A 16852-nucleotide genomic window follows, 5' to 3' on the forward strand; every position below is an offset into this window, starting at 1 on the left:
GTCAGTAATTATAAAAGAAAGGATTGTTATATTTATCTTGTTGATGTGTATAAATATTGAAGTTCATGGCCTGTATGTGAATAAAATGCAACAAACAATTCAACATTTTCTTTTGGAGCTGCTAAAAAAAATGTTATTTGAGGAAAAGAAATACAAACACAATACGTTTTCTATCTTTATTTACAGCATATTAGATGTACAAAACCATAGAAAATATACATACATATGTTATCTAAGACAGGTGAATAGCTCAATTCTATTTTACAGGACTTTTCATTTATTTGAATGTACTCTGAACAGTTCTCTTTGGTCTCTAGTAAACGGTATAAAAATATATTGATGCATACTGGTGTAAGTTGTCTTCCGCACACCTTGAGGCAACATACACATGTGCCACCAGAAATTGCAGCAATGCTTGACTGTCAAAAATGTACGTAGTTACTACAATACATTAACGTTTCAACTAAAACTTTTTACATCATATACAAAACATTCATCAGAATAATTGCTTTTGTGGTGCCACTACTTCTTAAGTAGTGCTAATGTTCCCGAGAAAACGTTTGTGCTATTTTTTTTTTCTGACATTTAGCAGTATTTCTTTCAATTAAGTTCTACCTGTGAAAGTAGTGTTAAAACTAGATACACTATATATACAGCATCACTGACATTCAGGCTAGTATATCTGTTTAGCTACAGCATTTGTTTTTTTCATAATGATTCAATCAGCAAATGTTTCAGCATTTTGGCATGCGCATACTTTGCTCCTGAGATCGTGACTTTAAAAACTAAAGTGATTACAATCTTCTGTTGCTTATGGTAAAAGATGATTAGACATTTCCAAACAGAGTAATCCATATCACCATCTGTGGATGGCCATGTCGGTTTGCACTTTATATATGTAACTCTTCGACACCGATCATTTCTCCCTCTTAAAGCTCCACTTTCTTTTTTTCAGGATCAGTTTTATCACGTGCGTAGTCCACTCTTGTGTCACTCTATGTGAAAACACAAGGCTACAGAATACTCTAAAAGGCGTCAGTGGATAAAACAGATACTGTGGCCAGCATCTGGTCCAGGGTTTTTTAGTGAAAATTTGCATTAAGCGCCTGTTCTAAGGGCGAAGGAATCTCAGGACTTTGGAGCGCAGGAAGCGGATGAACGATTTGGGAAACATTTCTCTTGACTCCTGTGCTGTGTAGTTGAAGAAGTTCTGTGGGTGAGCCAGAACATCAAACAGCGCCCTCATCAGTTTCTTGTCCTGGTGAGGAAATGTATTGATGTTACAGACATTAATGGAAAGCAAAAAAGCATTCGATACAGTGAGTAGCAGCCTGTATTTTCACAAGTGTCCAAAAGAGGGCATTGCTCGCTCACTGGACCGCAGCACTGAATTGAGATTAAAGAGAAAGAACAAGTGGAGGATAGTACTGATATGATCAATATTGTCAACAACTCAGATGGGGTGTCCTGAAATGTCTGATTTTTATGTTACTAGTTCAGTGTATCCATTCAGTTATTTACTGACACTAGAGCCTTCTCTTTGTGTTTTGTAGATATTTTTCTATTGTCGGGGTAGTTTTGATGGATATCGATGTCTCATTTTGTTATGTTTCATGTTGCTATGAATCAAATTTAAATAACTATATTTATATGTTATATAAACAGTAGGTATATATAAATACATTATATTATGCCCAATTACATATTGAACATTGTAAGAACATATATATATGTATGTATATAACAACATTTCTCGGTAACTCAAGTTAGAATACCCGACACAAAGGTCATTAGTTTTCCTCGTTATTCATTTGGTCCCACATACCTTTAGAATTTCCTGGTGATTCTCTGAAGCGTATAATCTTCCATCTCTGACTATGTCTTCTATCAATTCTTGGTAGTCCTCTGAAAAAAGAATTAAGTACATAAAGTGGCTCATTGACGGGAACAAATAAACCAACCGCATGTGCATTACACCAATAGGTAGCAGGACCGTAGTTACAGCACAAAACCTCACATTTCTTCTTACCGTCGTATGTCACATATGGGACCTGGAAGCCTTTCCCACTGTTTCCCTCGTTGGACCTAAACTGTATCCACAGTCGCTTGGAGCGGGAAGTGAAGGCGATGGGACGTTCGTATGTCTGACAAGTCTCGTAGGTTGTCACCGAGTTGGAGAGCGCTGTGAAATGAGGATTTGAGCCCACGGGATGGTTTCTTTAATGAGCTTACAATTATTTTTTAAGCAATAATTAGTATTAACATAATGAGACATTATGCTGATTCTCCTTGGTCACATTGAGACCCGTGGAGAACTGTTTTATACTGCTTTGACCGCCATGATTTTAAACAACTTCCAACACTTCACCTTGAGATAATAGTCAACCTCTTGACGTTATAACATCCACAAACGCAAACACACACAGGCAAAAACTTACAGCTCTTTCTCATCACTAAGTAGTCGCCGCACTCGTCCTCAATAGGCAGAAAGATTTCCGGGACCACAATGAGGATCCTGCGTTTGGGCGGCGGGTTGATGGTCCAGGTGCATTCCACATTGGCCGGGTAGTTTCCTGGGTAGTTTGGGGACTCGATGAAGCCAGTAAAATCCCCAAGCTCTCCTCCACATTGTCGGTCTGTGAAGTGACACAGATGTGTCAGACAGTTTTTTTTGTTCTTGGTGCAGCAAGGTGAATCATCTGGAACTGACTCCCACATTTCAACGTCTACGTGCACATGTTTCAGAGGAACTACTGCGTCCCGACATACGTACTTTTGCATTGCATGAAGTAGGTGGAGCCGTCAAAGTCGGTGGTGGTATTTCCAGGGCAGGAGACGCAGTAGTTCTGCCCAAACTCTCCTTGATACGTGCCTACGGGGCAACGGATGCAGCGGTGTGTGCTGGTGTTATAGTAATGTCCTGGGGAGCACTGGACTGCACGAGCCAATGACAGCGATAGAGGGCTGTTAGTTGATTACATTATACACAAGAAATACACTGTCAACAAGCGACAACTGAAGCTTTTTCTTACAAAGTTTGTCATCTAGGAGGTGCCTCTATTTGAAATGACCACAGTGTCAAAATGCATCGACAATACAACAGCCGCAGAGGGCGGCAGAGTTCCTGTCGACACCCAAAGGAGCTCCCTAGTTTCAGCAACCACACAATTGTGTTGCAAAGTCAAGTGAAAAAATTGGTCTGTTTTAGAAGCCAATAACCACAGATGTTTCAAAACAACCGTCTAAACCCTCCGTTCATGTTAAATCAAGAGAGAACCCCCGAAACTAAAGTGGAGTTATTCATGTTTTACTCTGAAACAACAGTAACAGAGATGAGATTCACACCTTTGGTCTCACACTCCTGAAAGGTCACAGCACCGCTGTGCTTGGTGACCAGGTTCCCTCCACAGGAGAAGCAGTTGGTGCGTCCCACTTCTGGCTGGTACGCTCCCAGTGGACAGGGGAGGCACGGGACGAAGCCGTCGTGAGAGTACTGACCTGGGGGACACTGACCTGCACACACAACCAAGAGTATAAAGTATAAGACGCTGGAAATTGCAACTGTCTTTAAAACGTTATAGCTACCTCCCAGTAGCTAATTTGCTTTATTTGCTATTTTTCACATGAACAAAATATTCTCCCCTTCTACTGAGATAAGATAGAGCAAGCCAAGGCAGAAGGGATGGAATGATGCCATCTGCAGTGCATAACTCAACAGAGTGTAACCACACAGACGAATACAGACTGGCAGCCAGTGGGAGTTTTGCTGATAACTTCTTGTTGTTTAGTCTGAAAGAAGAGATGGGATCCGGGATCCAGACACTCTGATAACAGCACAGGAGGAGACCAAAACATGGTGGTTCCTTCAGCTATTATTCCAAGCTGAAAGAAGCTCAAGTTCACCTTTTGAATTCAAATACATCTTCAACATCTAAGCTCGAGTTTCTTTGGCTTTACACAAAGAAGAACATCTGCTGAGGAGAGATCTCTATCAGTGATCTACTTCTTCCTGTGTGGCTCATGTTCACAAAAATACTCAGCGACATTTGTGTCTTTCTGTGCCTTTATTGATTTTTTTGCTTTTTTTTTATTTGTTCCATATTTTAAATTATGTTTATGTTTGGCTTTTGAATTCTGATTATAGTTCATTTCGAGAGCTGCACAATAAAAGTTTCTATTTCTTACGCCCTTAATTTGATTTTGGCTGTTCGCAGTCAGATGGTGAAAAACAGAGAACATGATGAAAGATGGCTGGGATTTTGAGCTACGTAAATAAAACTGTCTTACCTTCACACTCTGACATGTTTCGGGCTCCGACTACCTTGGAGACGTCTCTTCCTTCGGGTCCAGGACAAACTTCACAAGACATCTGTGCCTCCTCATCCTGATACGTTCCAGATGGACACAAAACACACCTTCCCTGATCTGCGTCGTAGTAAGTCCCAACACTGCAGCTCACTAACAGACAGGTGGGGAAAAGGTTGTTAATTCCTTGATTTACTTGTAGCATAACACTTACACACACACACACACACACACACACACACACACACACATGTGCATCGCTGACCATAAACAAAGAACATCTTCACTGAAGGCCCGTGATGTTTCTCCAAGGGGCTGCAAAGCCTGTGATTTGTAACATTTCTGAGGGCGGATGGTTTTGTCTCAGCTGCAAACACATTTGTTGTTCTCTCAAAAACAATAAGGCGATATGGACCAAGTAGAAAAAATATATATTATTCAAGCTGGTGAAATGAAAACATTTTTCCTTACAGACTGAACACAAACACATGAGTGAAGACAGCCAACACAGACTGATGTGTCTAAACTGTGTTAGTAGCTCAATCGTTGTCGGGAAGGTAGAACGGTGCAGACAGGAATCAACAGATATGGCAGGATACCCTGTGGCTACACATAATCACACCGGTCGTAAGCACGGGGTAGATTTACACCACAAACACATAAATATTAGAAAACCGACGAAGTTCAGTGACCCAGACTTAACACTTCAGCTGCTGAGTGTAATGAAACAGGACTGTGCACATACTTGAAACATATAAACACAACGAAGCGCATCCTTAACACATCAAAGGCTGCACCTGATCAATTTAACTGTTGAGAGATTTGACAGTTTTACTTGCGCGGCAATGAACATTACACGAATCACTGACCTTGATGCAGTTTAGTTTAGTGTACGCCGGTTTACTGGAGCTTTAAATATTGCTACTCGTTAAAAATAAAAGTGTCACTGCACTCAGAGGGGTTCCTCTTAGAAAATACCTTGTGGGTCATGATTTATCACGCCCTTTTCCCCTTTTAACTAAGGCATCTTCTGAGTAATCCGACGAAGAAACTCCTTTGAAGGTTTGGGACTGGTAACCAGCACTACGATGTTATAATAAACTATAATCAATAATGCTTTCTTCAAAGCTTATATACAGAAAGTATCCATTCTGTGAACCATCACGCAAGTCTTCCATTTTAGCTTTCGGTTCAAGACACTAACAAACACTAAGAAAATTGGCAGGGACACACGTGTGCAAGAACCCAGCAACAGGCTGGTAAAATGATTTATGAACCCACGTAATACAGCCAACCACCGAGTTTAGAGAGCTCTGCAAAGCTGCCTTCATGCCCCACATCTGTTGCGTCCAAATACTTCATACAACATTGCTGTGCATCGGGGAGGAACTTCTAATGCTACCATCGGCCCACTCACCTCTTTTAAAAGCAAACACAGAAGCAAATCAAAGAGAGTTTCCCCTTCAGATCTCACACGAGTGTTGAGTCGTGATTAAAGGGACCGAAGCACAGTTTTACTCTGGTTCCTCCCATTTAGAATGATGCCTGTGTTTAATTTTGGAAATTATGGTGTCTGTCTGAAAGTTTCAAGAACTTACCCTGAAAACTGAGGCTGATCTCACATTAGAATAACTCAATTAAATCCCAGGGTTTTAGCACAAAATGTGCTTCAGTTGTAGCCTCTAAGAGGCTTAAAGCAGAGAAACCACTACCTCTAAAAGCCGGGAACACAAAAGCCTTAACGTAGATCTATTCTGTGTGGCTCCACAAATTGTTGGATTTTCCTCTAAAGAAAGAAAATGTAATTCTCTCAAGAGCAGTTCATTTTTTGAAGCCTATTGTTTATTCTGAAAGACCATGAGGAGCCATCATTGCATTGTTCTCAAACAGCTTTTATTTGACAGAGGGAAGCAGTGAGAGAGCAGAGAGAGTGAGAGTGAAAGAGAGAAAAAACCTTGAAGCCTTTCAAATGCAAAGAACGCTTCTATAGAGTCCTCGAATTGATGGCCCCAAAGAGGTTTTAAAAGACCTTTCACCTCTATTCAGGTCCCCAGTCTTTGCCTACTTGATGACATAGGAAAACACTACGGTATCACAGTGGTAAGGAGCTGAACCCAATAAAAGGGGTCAGGTTTCTGAAACCCCCCCATTCTGCTCGGCCCAATCGCTGCTCACGCCCATCAAGCGGCGGCCCAAACAACTGATGCTAATTGATTCCCATGGTGTGGCTGAAGTCAATTCTCTTTAGCAGTTTAGTGGCTGGGGGTCATGCAAAGTGGCCCCAGCTGGGAGGTGGGGGGTTTAGGGAGGGGGGGGGGGGTGGTGTTCTTATGCACAGCACTCAAACTGCCAGCTTGAATCAACAGCACTTCCTAAACATCTTCAGTGTTAAAACAAACACACAAACAAGTTGACTACAACGGTCAAATGGACGCGGACGAGGACCACTATGGATCATGATCTCTCCACACTCGTTTTACCTTTGCGAAGTCATTCGGATGTGGGCACAACAGTTATCAACAGTGCAAGTAAGCATTGAGGCGACGCAATCTTTATTGTCGTTACAAACTATGTAATAAATGTGTGTTTTTCAAACAAAAAACTACATCCTGGAATATAAACCAATGCAGTTACCAAAACAAAAAAATCACAAAATCTGAGGAGGAGTGGTTCCAAGAGTGCACAGAGGCGAGGGAATATAAATGCACTGAAGGCTGCGTTGTCATCTCTCTGAGGCACACAGAACAAGCCTCAAATGGGGTTTTCAATGGATTGGGCAAACTGAAAAGGACTAAACTGCACTCCGAGCTAAGCCAGAGTGGGAGGAGGGGGAAGATATAGCTCCTTTAAAGAGCTGGAGGTTAAGAAGAATGCCTTTCAGCCCCCCCCCCCCTTTCCTCCTCTCCCAAATTACATGTCTACACCCCTGCCACGGCCAATAGACTGCTTAATGTTGACCTGAGAGCATAGCGGGGGAGTTGAGGAATCAAGACACCGAAGACCGGCGTAATTGAAAGATAGAAATAATGGACAGGAGCAGTTTAGGTTTAAATCCTCTCTGTACGTTCGGTGTTACAGGACGGTGAATGCAGCGTGAAGCTGATGATTTTATTTCAACAACTGGATAGTAGTAGTTTCTGACACGTTTTGGTCATCAGGAACGCACGTCTGCACTTTTTAGTTTTTTTAGCTCTTTTTTTCAACCGTTTAAAGAGGGGGGGGGACCTTAAGCACACTATAAGAGTTGTGTGACGTTTAGGAACGATCTGGGTCAACATCAGCCTGAAACATCTTCTACATCTTCAACATTGGTTTGCATTGAACCAAACGCACACCATTTGAAAATATTTAGACATCTCAAAGGCAGAAAAGCACCGGATTCCTCTCTCTGATACAAAGGAGACGGCAGACTTACTGTGAGGCCCAAAACTAGGGGAACACGGCCCCGACAGCCAGAGAAAACACATACCAGCCCTCAGCCCCCAAACACTGACAGTGTGCAAAATGAACATTTTCTCCATCACAGGTGGTATATAAAACCCCAACCCGAGAGGCAACGGCTACCAAGGGAGCCGCCATCGGCCCTCGTGTTACATGGTCATGCCAGGGAGATGCTGGAGGGTCTTACAGCTCGGTGGGCAAACAACAGCCTCTCTGTTCCCCCTGATGCCAGCTCGCTCTCCCCTCCAAGCAGCTCGTTACAGCACGTCTGCAAACCAAATATGGAACTCATCTGGCCAACACCTGCTCCAAATCCAATCATTAAACCCGCCTGTTTAAATATATCTCACTGGCATGGACCGTTTCAATTGCTTTAATACATGCGTGTATGAGTCTATCGCGTGTGCGGCGCCTAGCCGGAGACGTCGCTGCCTGGTGTTTGGCCCGAAACGCAAAGTGGTTGCATCTGGACCGTTGAGAGATTAAAAGCATCAACGTATCCAGTAGACCAGGTGCCTGGCTGAGAGGTGCGCGTCCTGATGACCGCAAAGCCGTCTGTGTGTGTGTGTGTGTCGGACAACAAGTCAAAATCAAACTCACCACACTTCCTGCCCACCAGCACCTGTCCCGCCGCGCAGTGTCCGGGTAGTCCTGCCGGCTTGCCCAGACCCTTGGCGAGCTCGTAGTCAGACCCGGCGAAGTGCAGGTGGAACTGTTCCCGGTTGATGGACTTCCTCAGGGTCCTGATGGTCTTCCTGAGCCTCTTCTCCGAGCGCCGGCGCACACAGTTCAGGTCACAGCTGTCTGCTGAGAAAGGCATTTGAATCCACCACTGTTTCCTCGGCTAAATGTCAGACCCCACACTGATAGGAAATTGTACATTTCATGCATGCATGCTCGCGCGCTCGCCTCGACATTTGCACGCAAGTCGAGGCACAATTCAAACCATTATAACGACTTCAAGGATATAAAACAAATCGAGACCCGACCTCCGGCCCGCCACCATAGCCAAGTCAAAACAGGAGATACTTTATCAGTTTGGTGTGTTTAGTGACAAACAGACAGCAGTGTACAAAAGATGAGGAACAAGAAGCAAAAGCTTGCAGGCAGGCAGAGGGGAAGCGCAGAGAGACCAACCTGTTACCTCCTCTAGGTTCACATCCAGCTCAAACTCAGCTGTTATGGAGGAGACGTCCTCCTCGCCAGCCTTCCTGCCGTGGCGGCTACGCATCCGCAGCCCGGACGAGGAGCAGCGCAGGCTCACATAGCTGAACTGGACATTTTCAGTGAAGAGGAACCTGCTATCTGTGGACACGGGAGACAACCAACCCCCCCCACAACGACCACGCCACAGCCAGCAGACACACACAAATCACACGCACACAATCACACCGTTAGAGAAAATTATAGAGAAAAAAACACTTCAGTGTAGATAGGAAACGCCGCCCCATACACATACAGTCACAATATATATATGTAGATGTTTAACTGCAAGCTGAAAAAAGTGACAGTGACAATTTACTTTATTTTAAACAATTATGTGCCCTTTAAGTGACTATGAGGGCTGTAAAAACCATGCCAAACCCCTTTGGAGGAGGCAAAGGATCCTACATTTGATTGATGGCTAAGGTCCGACCCAACTGAAAGCCATGCTATGGCTAATTACTTTCTCCCCTGTCACAGCCAGACAAAGTGCAGCGCGGAGACATTCAAGACCACTTTCCCCACAAATTTCTTTCACATTTGCCTTTGGTTTCTGGTTTACTCTGAGGCAGCCTTCAGGTCTGCTTTGTTGTGGCTTTAGATGCTGGCAGCTCTTGGTAAACCCTAAATGTTTTTGAACCAGTAACATGAAGGAGCTTCACTTATAATCCATCTGTGATCTAAGTCTGGTGTGTGGGGGCATTGTTATGTGTTTCGCGGCAAACTCCTGTACCTGAGTGTGGGGAGTTTAAGCTCTCTTTGAGCTTCTCCTGACTTCTTTTTAAGTTGCATTTCGTAGCGCCAGACTTGAAAGTGGCCGTGGTCTTGATGCGTGGAACACTGGCCATTTCTGGACCTGCAGGAACGAGGAACAAATCGTTCTTTGTTTCTACTTATATATCAACTGCAACCAGGGAGTTGTTGGGGAGTTACTGTTTTGTGGAGCAGAGAGGAAAAAGAGATGTAAATCTATGATGCTTTGTACTCGCCTAAGCAACGCAGGCCGCTGTCGTTCCTTTGTGCGTCAGCCAAGCAGGGCAGAGGCATTCCACAGGTCACCGTGTAGGAATCCTCCGTCCCTGCAAACACACAGGAGGCCGTGACACACAGACCAACACAGACAGAAGTTAAGGCCACAAAAGCCAAGTCAGAGAGAGTAAACAAGAAGCGTGTATGAACACGAAGAGCCGTTCTGCCGACTGTTGTTGACAACCAGATTTAGAACAGCTTGACGTTACTTCTAATTGCGTCTCCATTCGCACGCTGCAGCCATGCTGCTTCGTATTTTAAAAACTTCAGATCAGATGATACCCGATCATTCCCAAAAACCTAACAATGCACCTGACCGTGTCATGTCAACTGATTGGATCACACTGAACGCAGGCGGCTCTTTTCTTATTTCAGCCTCATTGTTACTATTCTTTGTCAGAGCGCTATTGAGGTCCATTCACCCTGTGAAGTTTTTGAAACCAGCCAAAAACGAGTTAGATTTAGGCTGACATTTATTTGTGTCATAAAGTGGATTAGCCAACACTGCAACCGCTTCATAGTAACATCCTTCCAGGAGCCACCTCTTCAAGTGAATCAGTGCTATGAACTCACCCTTACAGTGCAAAACAAATGTGGGACAAATAAATGATCTTTATCTCATCTTAAAAGGCCAGAATAAACTTAAAAGAGGCTTAAAAGAGGCTAAAAGATGCGTGTACACTGATCTTTTAGCTTTCAAGCTAAAACAGCTATATGAAGATGTTGTCGATGGTTTCAAGACATCAAGGAGTAAATTAAGGTTATTTGATGAAACATGGCAAGAAGAAAACCCTCAAAAAGAGTTGGATCCTCCAATAGTGATTTGACAATTCTTTGCAAACTTGAACCTCTGTCATCATTAAACCTTGTAAGTCAAATCATTTCCTTTGCGGTACTTGTGCTATGGAAATACAGTTAGAGGGAAGCGAGAGAATCATAATTGGAAGCAGTGGCTCAATCGACTCACCGCTGCTGATGCGAACTTGGGACTGGCAGGTCAGGGAGCAGCGGTCCCCTCCCTCCTGCTTACTACAGTTCAAGGTAGGTTTAGAAGGGGGTTTAGCGGGTGGGAAACCCTCAGCCTCTAGATGGAAATCACAACAAAACTCCAAGGTAAAGAAGAACACATGATCGTAACAAATAGGAAGAGGCTGAGAAAGAAGACCCAGAGAGCACCAAGAGCTTCGTAGCATTTTGAATGTTTTACCTGAGCAGAGGAAAACCAAGTGACAGAGAATCAAAGAAGAAAAAGAGAACAGAATTCAAAGTATCTCCTGTTTTTGTCCCCCAATTTATGTGTGAGGTCGCACAATTTGAAAAAAAGTCAACAGCACCTAACAGATGTGGCTCACTGCCTTACCAATGCAATCCTTTTTGTTCCAGTGCAGCTTATAGCCGGGACGGCAGACGCACTCAAATCCACCCACGGTGTTCTCACAACCCTGCTCACAACCACCATTGTTCACGCTGCATTCGTTTATATCTGAGAGGAAAGGGGAAAATCGTTATTATAATTACAAGGTCCATTCTCCCCAACACATCAATGGGCCCTTTTGAACGCTTTTTAGTCTGACACATTTCTCAGTGGAGCACTTTGGTGTAACGCTCAAGCTGTTATGTGTAAAGCAACCTCCACCCAATTGAGACTCACCTCCGCAGTGGGCCAGCCCATACATGGTGTAGCCTTTGTTGCACAGACATTGAAAACCACCAGGGGAGTTCACACACGTGTGACCACATGTCCGCTCAAAAAAACATTCATCTATATCTGTAATCAAAATCAGGCAGGTGACATTGTAGTCGCGCAGTCAGAAGCAATCAGGAGGAATTTTCCACCGACGGACAGATATTTGCATTTGATCAGGATTTTTCACTCAAAAGGGGATTTGTACAAATCAGACGAAAATAGCGTTGGCTTTGGCTTATTACAGGTTTAAAAGAGGGGAAGTGTTTCCTTGAGAAGCCTTTGATTTAATTGTTATTACGAAGGTCAGCATCAAAACACAAGAAAGGAAGCAATGTATGTCTAATAGGAAATGATAGCAAAATCCCAGAGAGGGGCGAGGAAATTGTTATACCTTTCTGATTTCTTAAAGGTTTTGTTTTGGTTGTTTTCAATTATGCATTATACATTTCACTGGTCATAACTTCCCTGGTCAGGAAATTACAAGTAATTTCTTTAGAAAGGATAAGGTAGAAGAAAAAAGTTTCAAGACAAATCCTATGGAAATGTCTGCAAGTATATTTATGAACGTCATTGTCAACTGTCTAAGTTTCAATAAAACAATTCAAGAGCCATTTCTACCTTGACAAGAACGCTCATCCGTCAGCAGCTTGAAGCCTTTTCTGCAGTTGCACTCGAAGCTGCCGATGGTGTTCCTGCAGGAGTGTTCGCAGCCGCCGTTGTGAGGCTCACACTCGTCGATATCTGTGGGGGTACAGGTGGTATCTTGACATGCTGTAGAAATCAACTAAGTTCATTCAAAAGGCCGCTGCCCTCTGAGGAGGCCTGTTTGCGGGCCGGCAGGCTGACCTTTGCATGTTTTTCCATCTGGCTGCAGTGTGAAGCCGACCGGGCAGCTGCAGCGCACACCTGTGGATGTGTCCTTACAGGTGCAGTCGCACCCCCCATTGTTCGATGTGCAGGTTTCTGAAATTGCAACACAATGAATGTATGTGAATGACCTTCCTGAGAACATAACTGATAATAGTAACTGCGTTATTCATTGATGTCGGATACTAGCTCCTCAGAAAACCATAACCCTGATTTTCTGCACGAGTCCATTTAATATTAAAAAATGTAAGGTGCCTTCCATAGATGTTAACTTACGGTTTGAACACTTGCTTTATACACTTAAAGCCATGACAAATATTGAATGTATATACACATAGATGGTATCTAATATTGGTTTAAACATTTATTTATTTACATTTATTTACATCAAGTCTGATGGAAACAATTCAAAAAAAGTTCTTATACAGCTAATGTATCAACTTGTTTTATTTAGAATTGAAAACCAGGCTCCCAGAGCTCACATGCTAACCATGGACTTGGTAAAGTGCCAAAATGTTTATGTTTTACACATTTCAAGTGACCCAAAGTCACACAACTGATAAATACTAACTATACAAGAAAAGATTCACACGCTGCCCTTCCCAAATGGAAGGAAAACGTGAAATGTACCACTCTGTCACAAATGCATACTTTTCAGGGGGTTTACCGCAGGAGAGAAAGCGAGTTCTGAGTCATTTCACAGTTTGCTCAAAAGACTGAGGAATGCATCGCTTTACTAGACCTAAGTCCTCTCCCCTGTTTAACGCCGCTGGGTGGTTCCTGGCCGCTCAACGTGGCCTCAGCGAAAACTACAGATTTCAGGCGGTGTGCCTCTACATGCAGGAGAGTAACTGTTACCCATTAACAGCCTTCGTTTGACCCGTTTGTCCACCTCAGTAAAGAAAGTGGCGTTGTGCTCCGCAGACTCGGTGGTGGCTTCATCTCGTTCTGTGGCACACCGGAAAAAAAACAATCATTAATAGGCTGGCGATCGCTACATGAATATATTACCCCAAATGAAACACCAGCACAGTAACTTTTGTATAGACTCTGGGTGTTTGTGTTGGTCAACTTTCAGTAATGCATGTTTGCACCTGGAATATTCAGCCTGCGGTGGCTTGGTGTGCATCAGATAACACACCAGATCAGTGAAGGGAATCTCATGACATGTCAGTGATATGCCTGGACCTCACACACGCACCGCTTCTGGAGGGAGCGATACTATCCGATATCTGACGGCTGATCCTCAAAGCCAATGTGTATAAAAATGCACACTGCCTAACAGGCTGACTGACAGAGAGATGTTTTCCAGTTCATGTGTTTTGATTAAAAGCCAAATCTTAAGCGAGGGATGTAGTCTAGCCTTTTGGTATATTCAAAATAATTATATTGTAAATTAAAATGAGGAAAATGTTCTATCAGACCCAAGAACCTAACAAATTAATCATCTTTGATTACTTTTTAAATCTTGTTAGAATTCATTACAATGTTGTTTGAGTTTTGCTGCAAACCACAACGTTACTGAACTACTGGCAGGTCAGTTGGATTAAAATACAATATCTGACTGCACCCACCAAAGGATGAAAATATGCTTTGGGAGGGGGACTTAAAAAATGGATGTGTATTAGGGTAGCACATATTTTTTTACATGCTCTTTTCATTCCCAGTGGCAACAACAGAGTCAACAAACAGTGTGCTTACCTACACACGACCTCTTGTCAGGCTGCAGGTTGTACCTGACGTGACACCTGCATATGGGGCCGTTCTCTGTGTCCTCGCAGGTGTGCTGGCAGCCTCCGTTGCCATGGTTACAAGTTACTGCAGGGTCAACAACATGCAACCACGATACACGTTAACAGTGCACTATTTGAGGCTAACCGTAGGCGTGTAGTGTGAAATTAGCTTTATGCGGCTGAGCACGTACAGATGCAGCCTCTCTGGTTCCTGGCCAGCTCGAACCCTGGACGACACTCGCAGGCCACACCCCCTTTGGGTGTCTCTTTGCAGATGTGGGTGCAGCCGTGCTCCTTATTCATACAGTTGAGGCCCTCTGGGATAGAAAGAGGGAGAGAGGTACACAATGAAACTCTCCTACAGTGACTGACTCGCTACACAACAAAAGCACACATACTGAGAGATTAGTCTGGCATCTTCAAAGACACTGATTGTTCTCATGCCTTACACAATCCTGAAAACATCAAAATGAATGCATTTGCCTTTTTTAAGTTTTAAGTTGATTTCCTAAATTCCCTAAAACGAAGCTTTACAAACTCTTCTATTATCTACAAAAAATGCAATAATGCTTCAAGCTAAATCCCCATTTATACATATGGGTCACAGCTGAGTGGACGAGTCCACAGGATTTAAAGGGGATGTCAAGACCCGATGGAGTGGAAAGAGCTTGCATTTAAGTTGACTTCAGTCAAGAAGACAAAACAAAGGCAGCGCAGACTAATCTGTGACACAGAGCACACAGACCTGCGTGTTGCAGTTATTAACTTATTGTGTACTCTGGGACACAGAGACTTTTCCCACAGCATGTTGCTGCTCCAGATACAAGCTTGGTAACGGGAGCCAGCTTGAACCTGTCTCCCCTCATTGTGCCGAAAATCGTTGATTTGGATGTGAATAATTTGATTTGCCGTATAATTCACTGTAGTTTTTTTCTTACGGTGTAATACAACAAGCAGACACAAGTATCTACAAAATGACACACTCACCAACAGAGCGGTGGATGCATGTGTGCTGGTTGTCGCTGAGGAAGAAGCCCTCTTTGCAGCGGCACTCGTAGCTGCCCATGGTGTTAACACAAGTGTGTTGGCACCCTCCATTGTTGAACTTGCATTCATCCACATCTACAGGACAACGGATTGAATGCGTTAGTTTACAGTGTTTAACAACTCTCTGGAGATATATTTGCTATAATCACAAATCAGTTTTGTCAAATGCTTACAAACATTGAGGACGACAATAAAACTTTTTTCAAATCACTTTTCGAACATAATTTTTTTCTTTTTGCAAAGAACACGTCATTTCGGTGTGAGATCTTACCTAGACAGTTATGTCCGTCATGTGCCAAATTGAATCCGTCATAACAAGTGCAGCGATAATTGCCTGGTATATTGTTGCACTCATGTACACAGCCGCCATTGTACTCCAAATCACATTCATCGATGTCTGAGAAGTGAACAAGTAAATCAACGTTAAATCAAACATTTTATTTAAACTGTGGTTAAATAAGGGATATACAGTCTATTTTAAAGAGATATTGGAGCACTAAATAAGTACAGATATCACATGCCCCTATAGGAATTTAGAGATAATACCAGAATAGATGTTGAAAAGCCTTTGACCCTCATTAAAAATATATGAATGTGAATCGAACCGTTACCTTCACAGTGTTTTCCATCTCCTTTATAACCGGCTTTACACGAGCACTTGTATGAGCCTTGGGTAGTCTGACAAATAGCATCGATGTGACAGCCATCACTTCCCTCTTCACATGGGTCTGCTGAAATCCATATGGATCTTATAGGTTACCAAAACACACCCAAATAGTCTAACAAGTCAAATAGAATGGCATTTACAACAAATGCACTTTCACGATATATTAAAAAAGTCGAGAAAAAAAAACTTTCTGATAATAACAGTAGCATACAGAAGGTCATTTAAAAGCTCAAGAAATAACTAAGTAACAAACTTTACAAAGCGTATTTTACAAACCGATGAGTACCTGGAGCACAAACATTGCCACACCGATTTGCACATGGCTTCACATCTAGAAAATAAACGAATTTCCCTTTTCTTTTCTAAATAATCACGGTGGAGACAACACGGGAGCACTAAAGCGTGCGTAAAGCAGCCCTCTCCACGCAAACACAACACACAATCACATCCACACGCGCTCACTAACAGTCCCACCTCGAATATTTGGAAGCGCCGCGCTTTGGCGACTATTTAACAAGAGCAAAAACAAACAAAAGTCCCTCGCGACCCAAATAGCTCCCATGGTGATATGATCCAAGTTTAGAGGTCTTCTCAAAAGGACGCGTACGCACTGAAGCCGTGAGCGAGCGTCCGCCTCATTTTCATTCTAGCCCGTCAATCCGCTTCACAAGGGGCTTTTGAAGAGAGAGGAGTGAGGAAGTGCGTGTGTGTGTATGTGTGCGCGCGGGCGTGTGCGTGTGTAAGTGAGTGTTTGTTCGAGGGACTGAGCGCGTGCATGTTGTGAGGGTGGAAAGAAAAAAAAAAGGTCTTGTGAAGCGGAGCTGGTGTCAAGTCGGTGAGACGAGCCAGTGGAAGAGCGGAGATGTCGAGACT

The 16852-nt window shown here is 43.3% G+C and overlaps 1 protein-coding gene across 8 annotated transcripts; it reads right to left on the minus strand.

The window, feature by feature from the left end:
• Positions 1 to 162: 162 nt before the first annotated feature.
• On the minus strand, positions 163 to 16851 carry scube2 (signal peptide, CUB domain, EGF-like 2). Of its 8 annotated transcripts, none has more exons than XM_040204575.2 (23): positions 16454 to 16851; positions 15924 to 16043; positions 15584 to 15709; positions 15253 to 15387; positions 14457 to 14582; positions 14234 to 14350; positions 13391 to 13480; positions 12512 to 12628; positions 12284 to 12406; positions 11630 to 11746; positions 11339 to 11461; positions 10946 to 11062; positions 9939 to 10028; positions 9683 to 9805; positions 8884 to 9051; positions 8347 to 8550; positions 4288 to 4458; positions 3346 to 3513; positions 2774 to 2935; positions 2439 to 2636; positions 2030 to 2182; positions 1826 to 1905; positions 163 to 1258 (listed from the first exon to the last, which is right to left on the minus strand). In XM_040204575.2, exons 1-23 carry the CDS (start codon positions 16539 to 16541, stop codon positions 1112 to 1114), a joined length of 3063 nt encoding a protein of 1020 aa, XP_040060509.2. In that variant the 5' UTR covers positions 16542 to 16851; the 3' UTR covers positions 163 to 1111. The 8 variants fall into 8 exon arrangements, with proteins under 8 accessions (XP_040060509.2, XP_040060495.2, XP_077941553.1 ...); XM_040204561.2 differs by having other exon boundaries at positions 8347 to 8553; XM_078085427.1 differs by having other exon boundaries at positions 15924 to 16040; positions 16454 to 16821.
• Between the last annotated feature and the right edge of the window lies 1 nt (position 16852).

This window comes from Gasterosteus aculeatus, chromosome 12 (genome assembly GCF_964276395.1).
Source record: "Gasterosteus aculeatus chromosome 12, fGasAcu3.hap1.1, whole genome shotgun sequence".
NCBI lineage: Eukaryota > Metazoa > Chordata > Actinopteri > Perciformes > Gasterosteidae > Gasterosteus > Gasterosteus aculeatus.

Bases quoted from the DNA above. Each gene is read 5' to 3' on its own strand.
- scube2 (XM_040204561.2), bottom strand. From the start codon at position 16,541: ATGGGAGCTATTTGGGTCGCGAGGGACTTTTGTTTGTTTTTGCTCTTG. The intron at 4,459-8,346 runs GTGAGTTTGATT...CCTGTCTGTTAG, and splicing joins GCTGGTGGGCAGGAAGTGTG to TGAGCTGCAGTGTTGGGACT. The intron at 2,936-3,345 runs GTGTGAATCTCA...TGGCTCGTGCAG, and splicing joins TCAGGAGTGTGAGACCAAAG to TCCAGTGCTCCCCAGGACAT.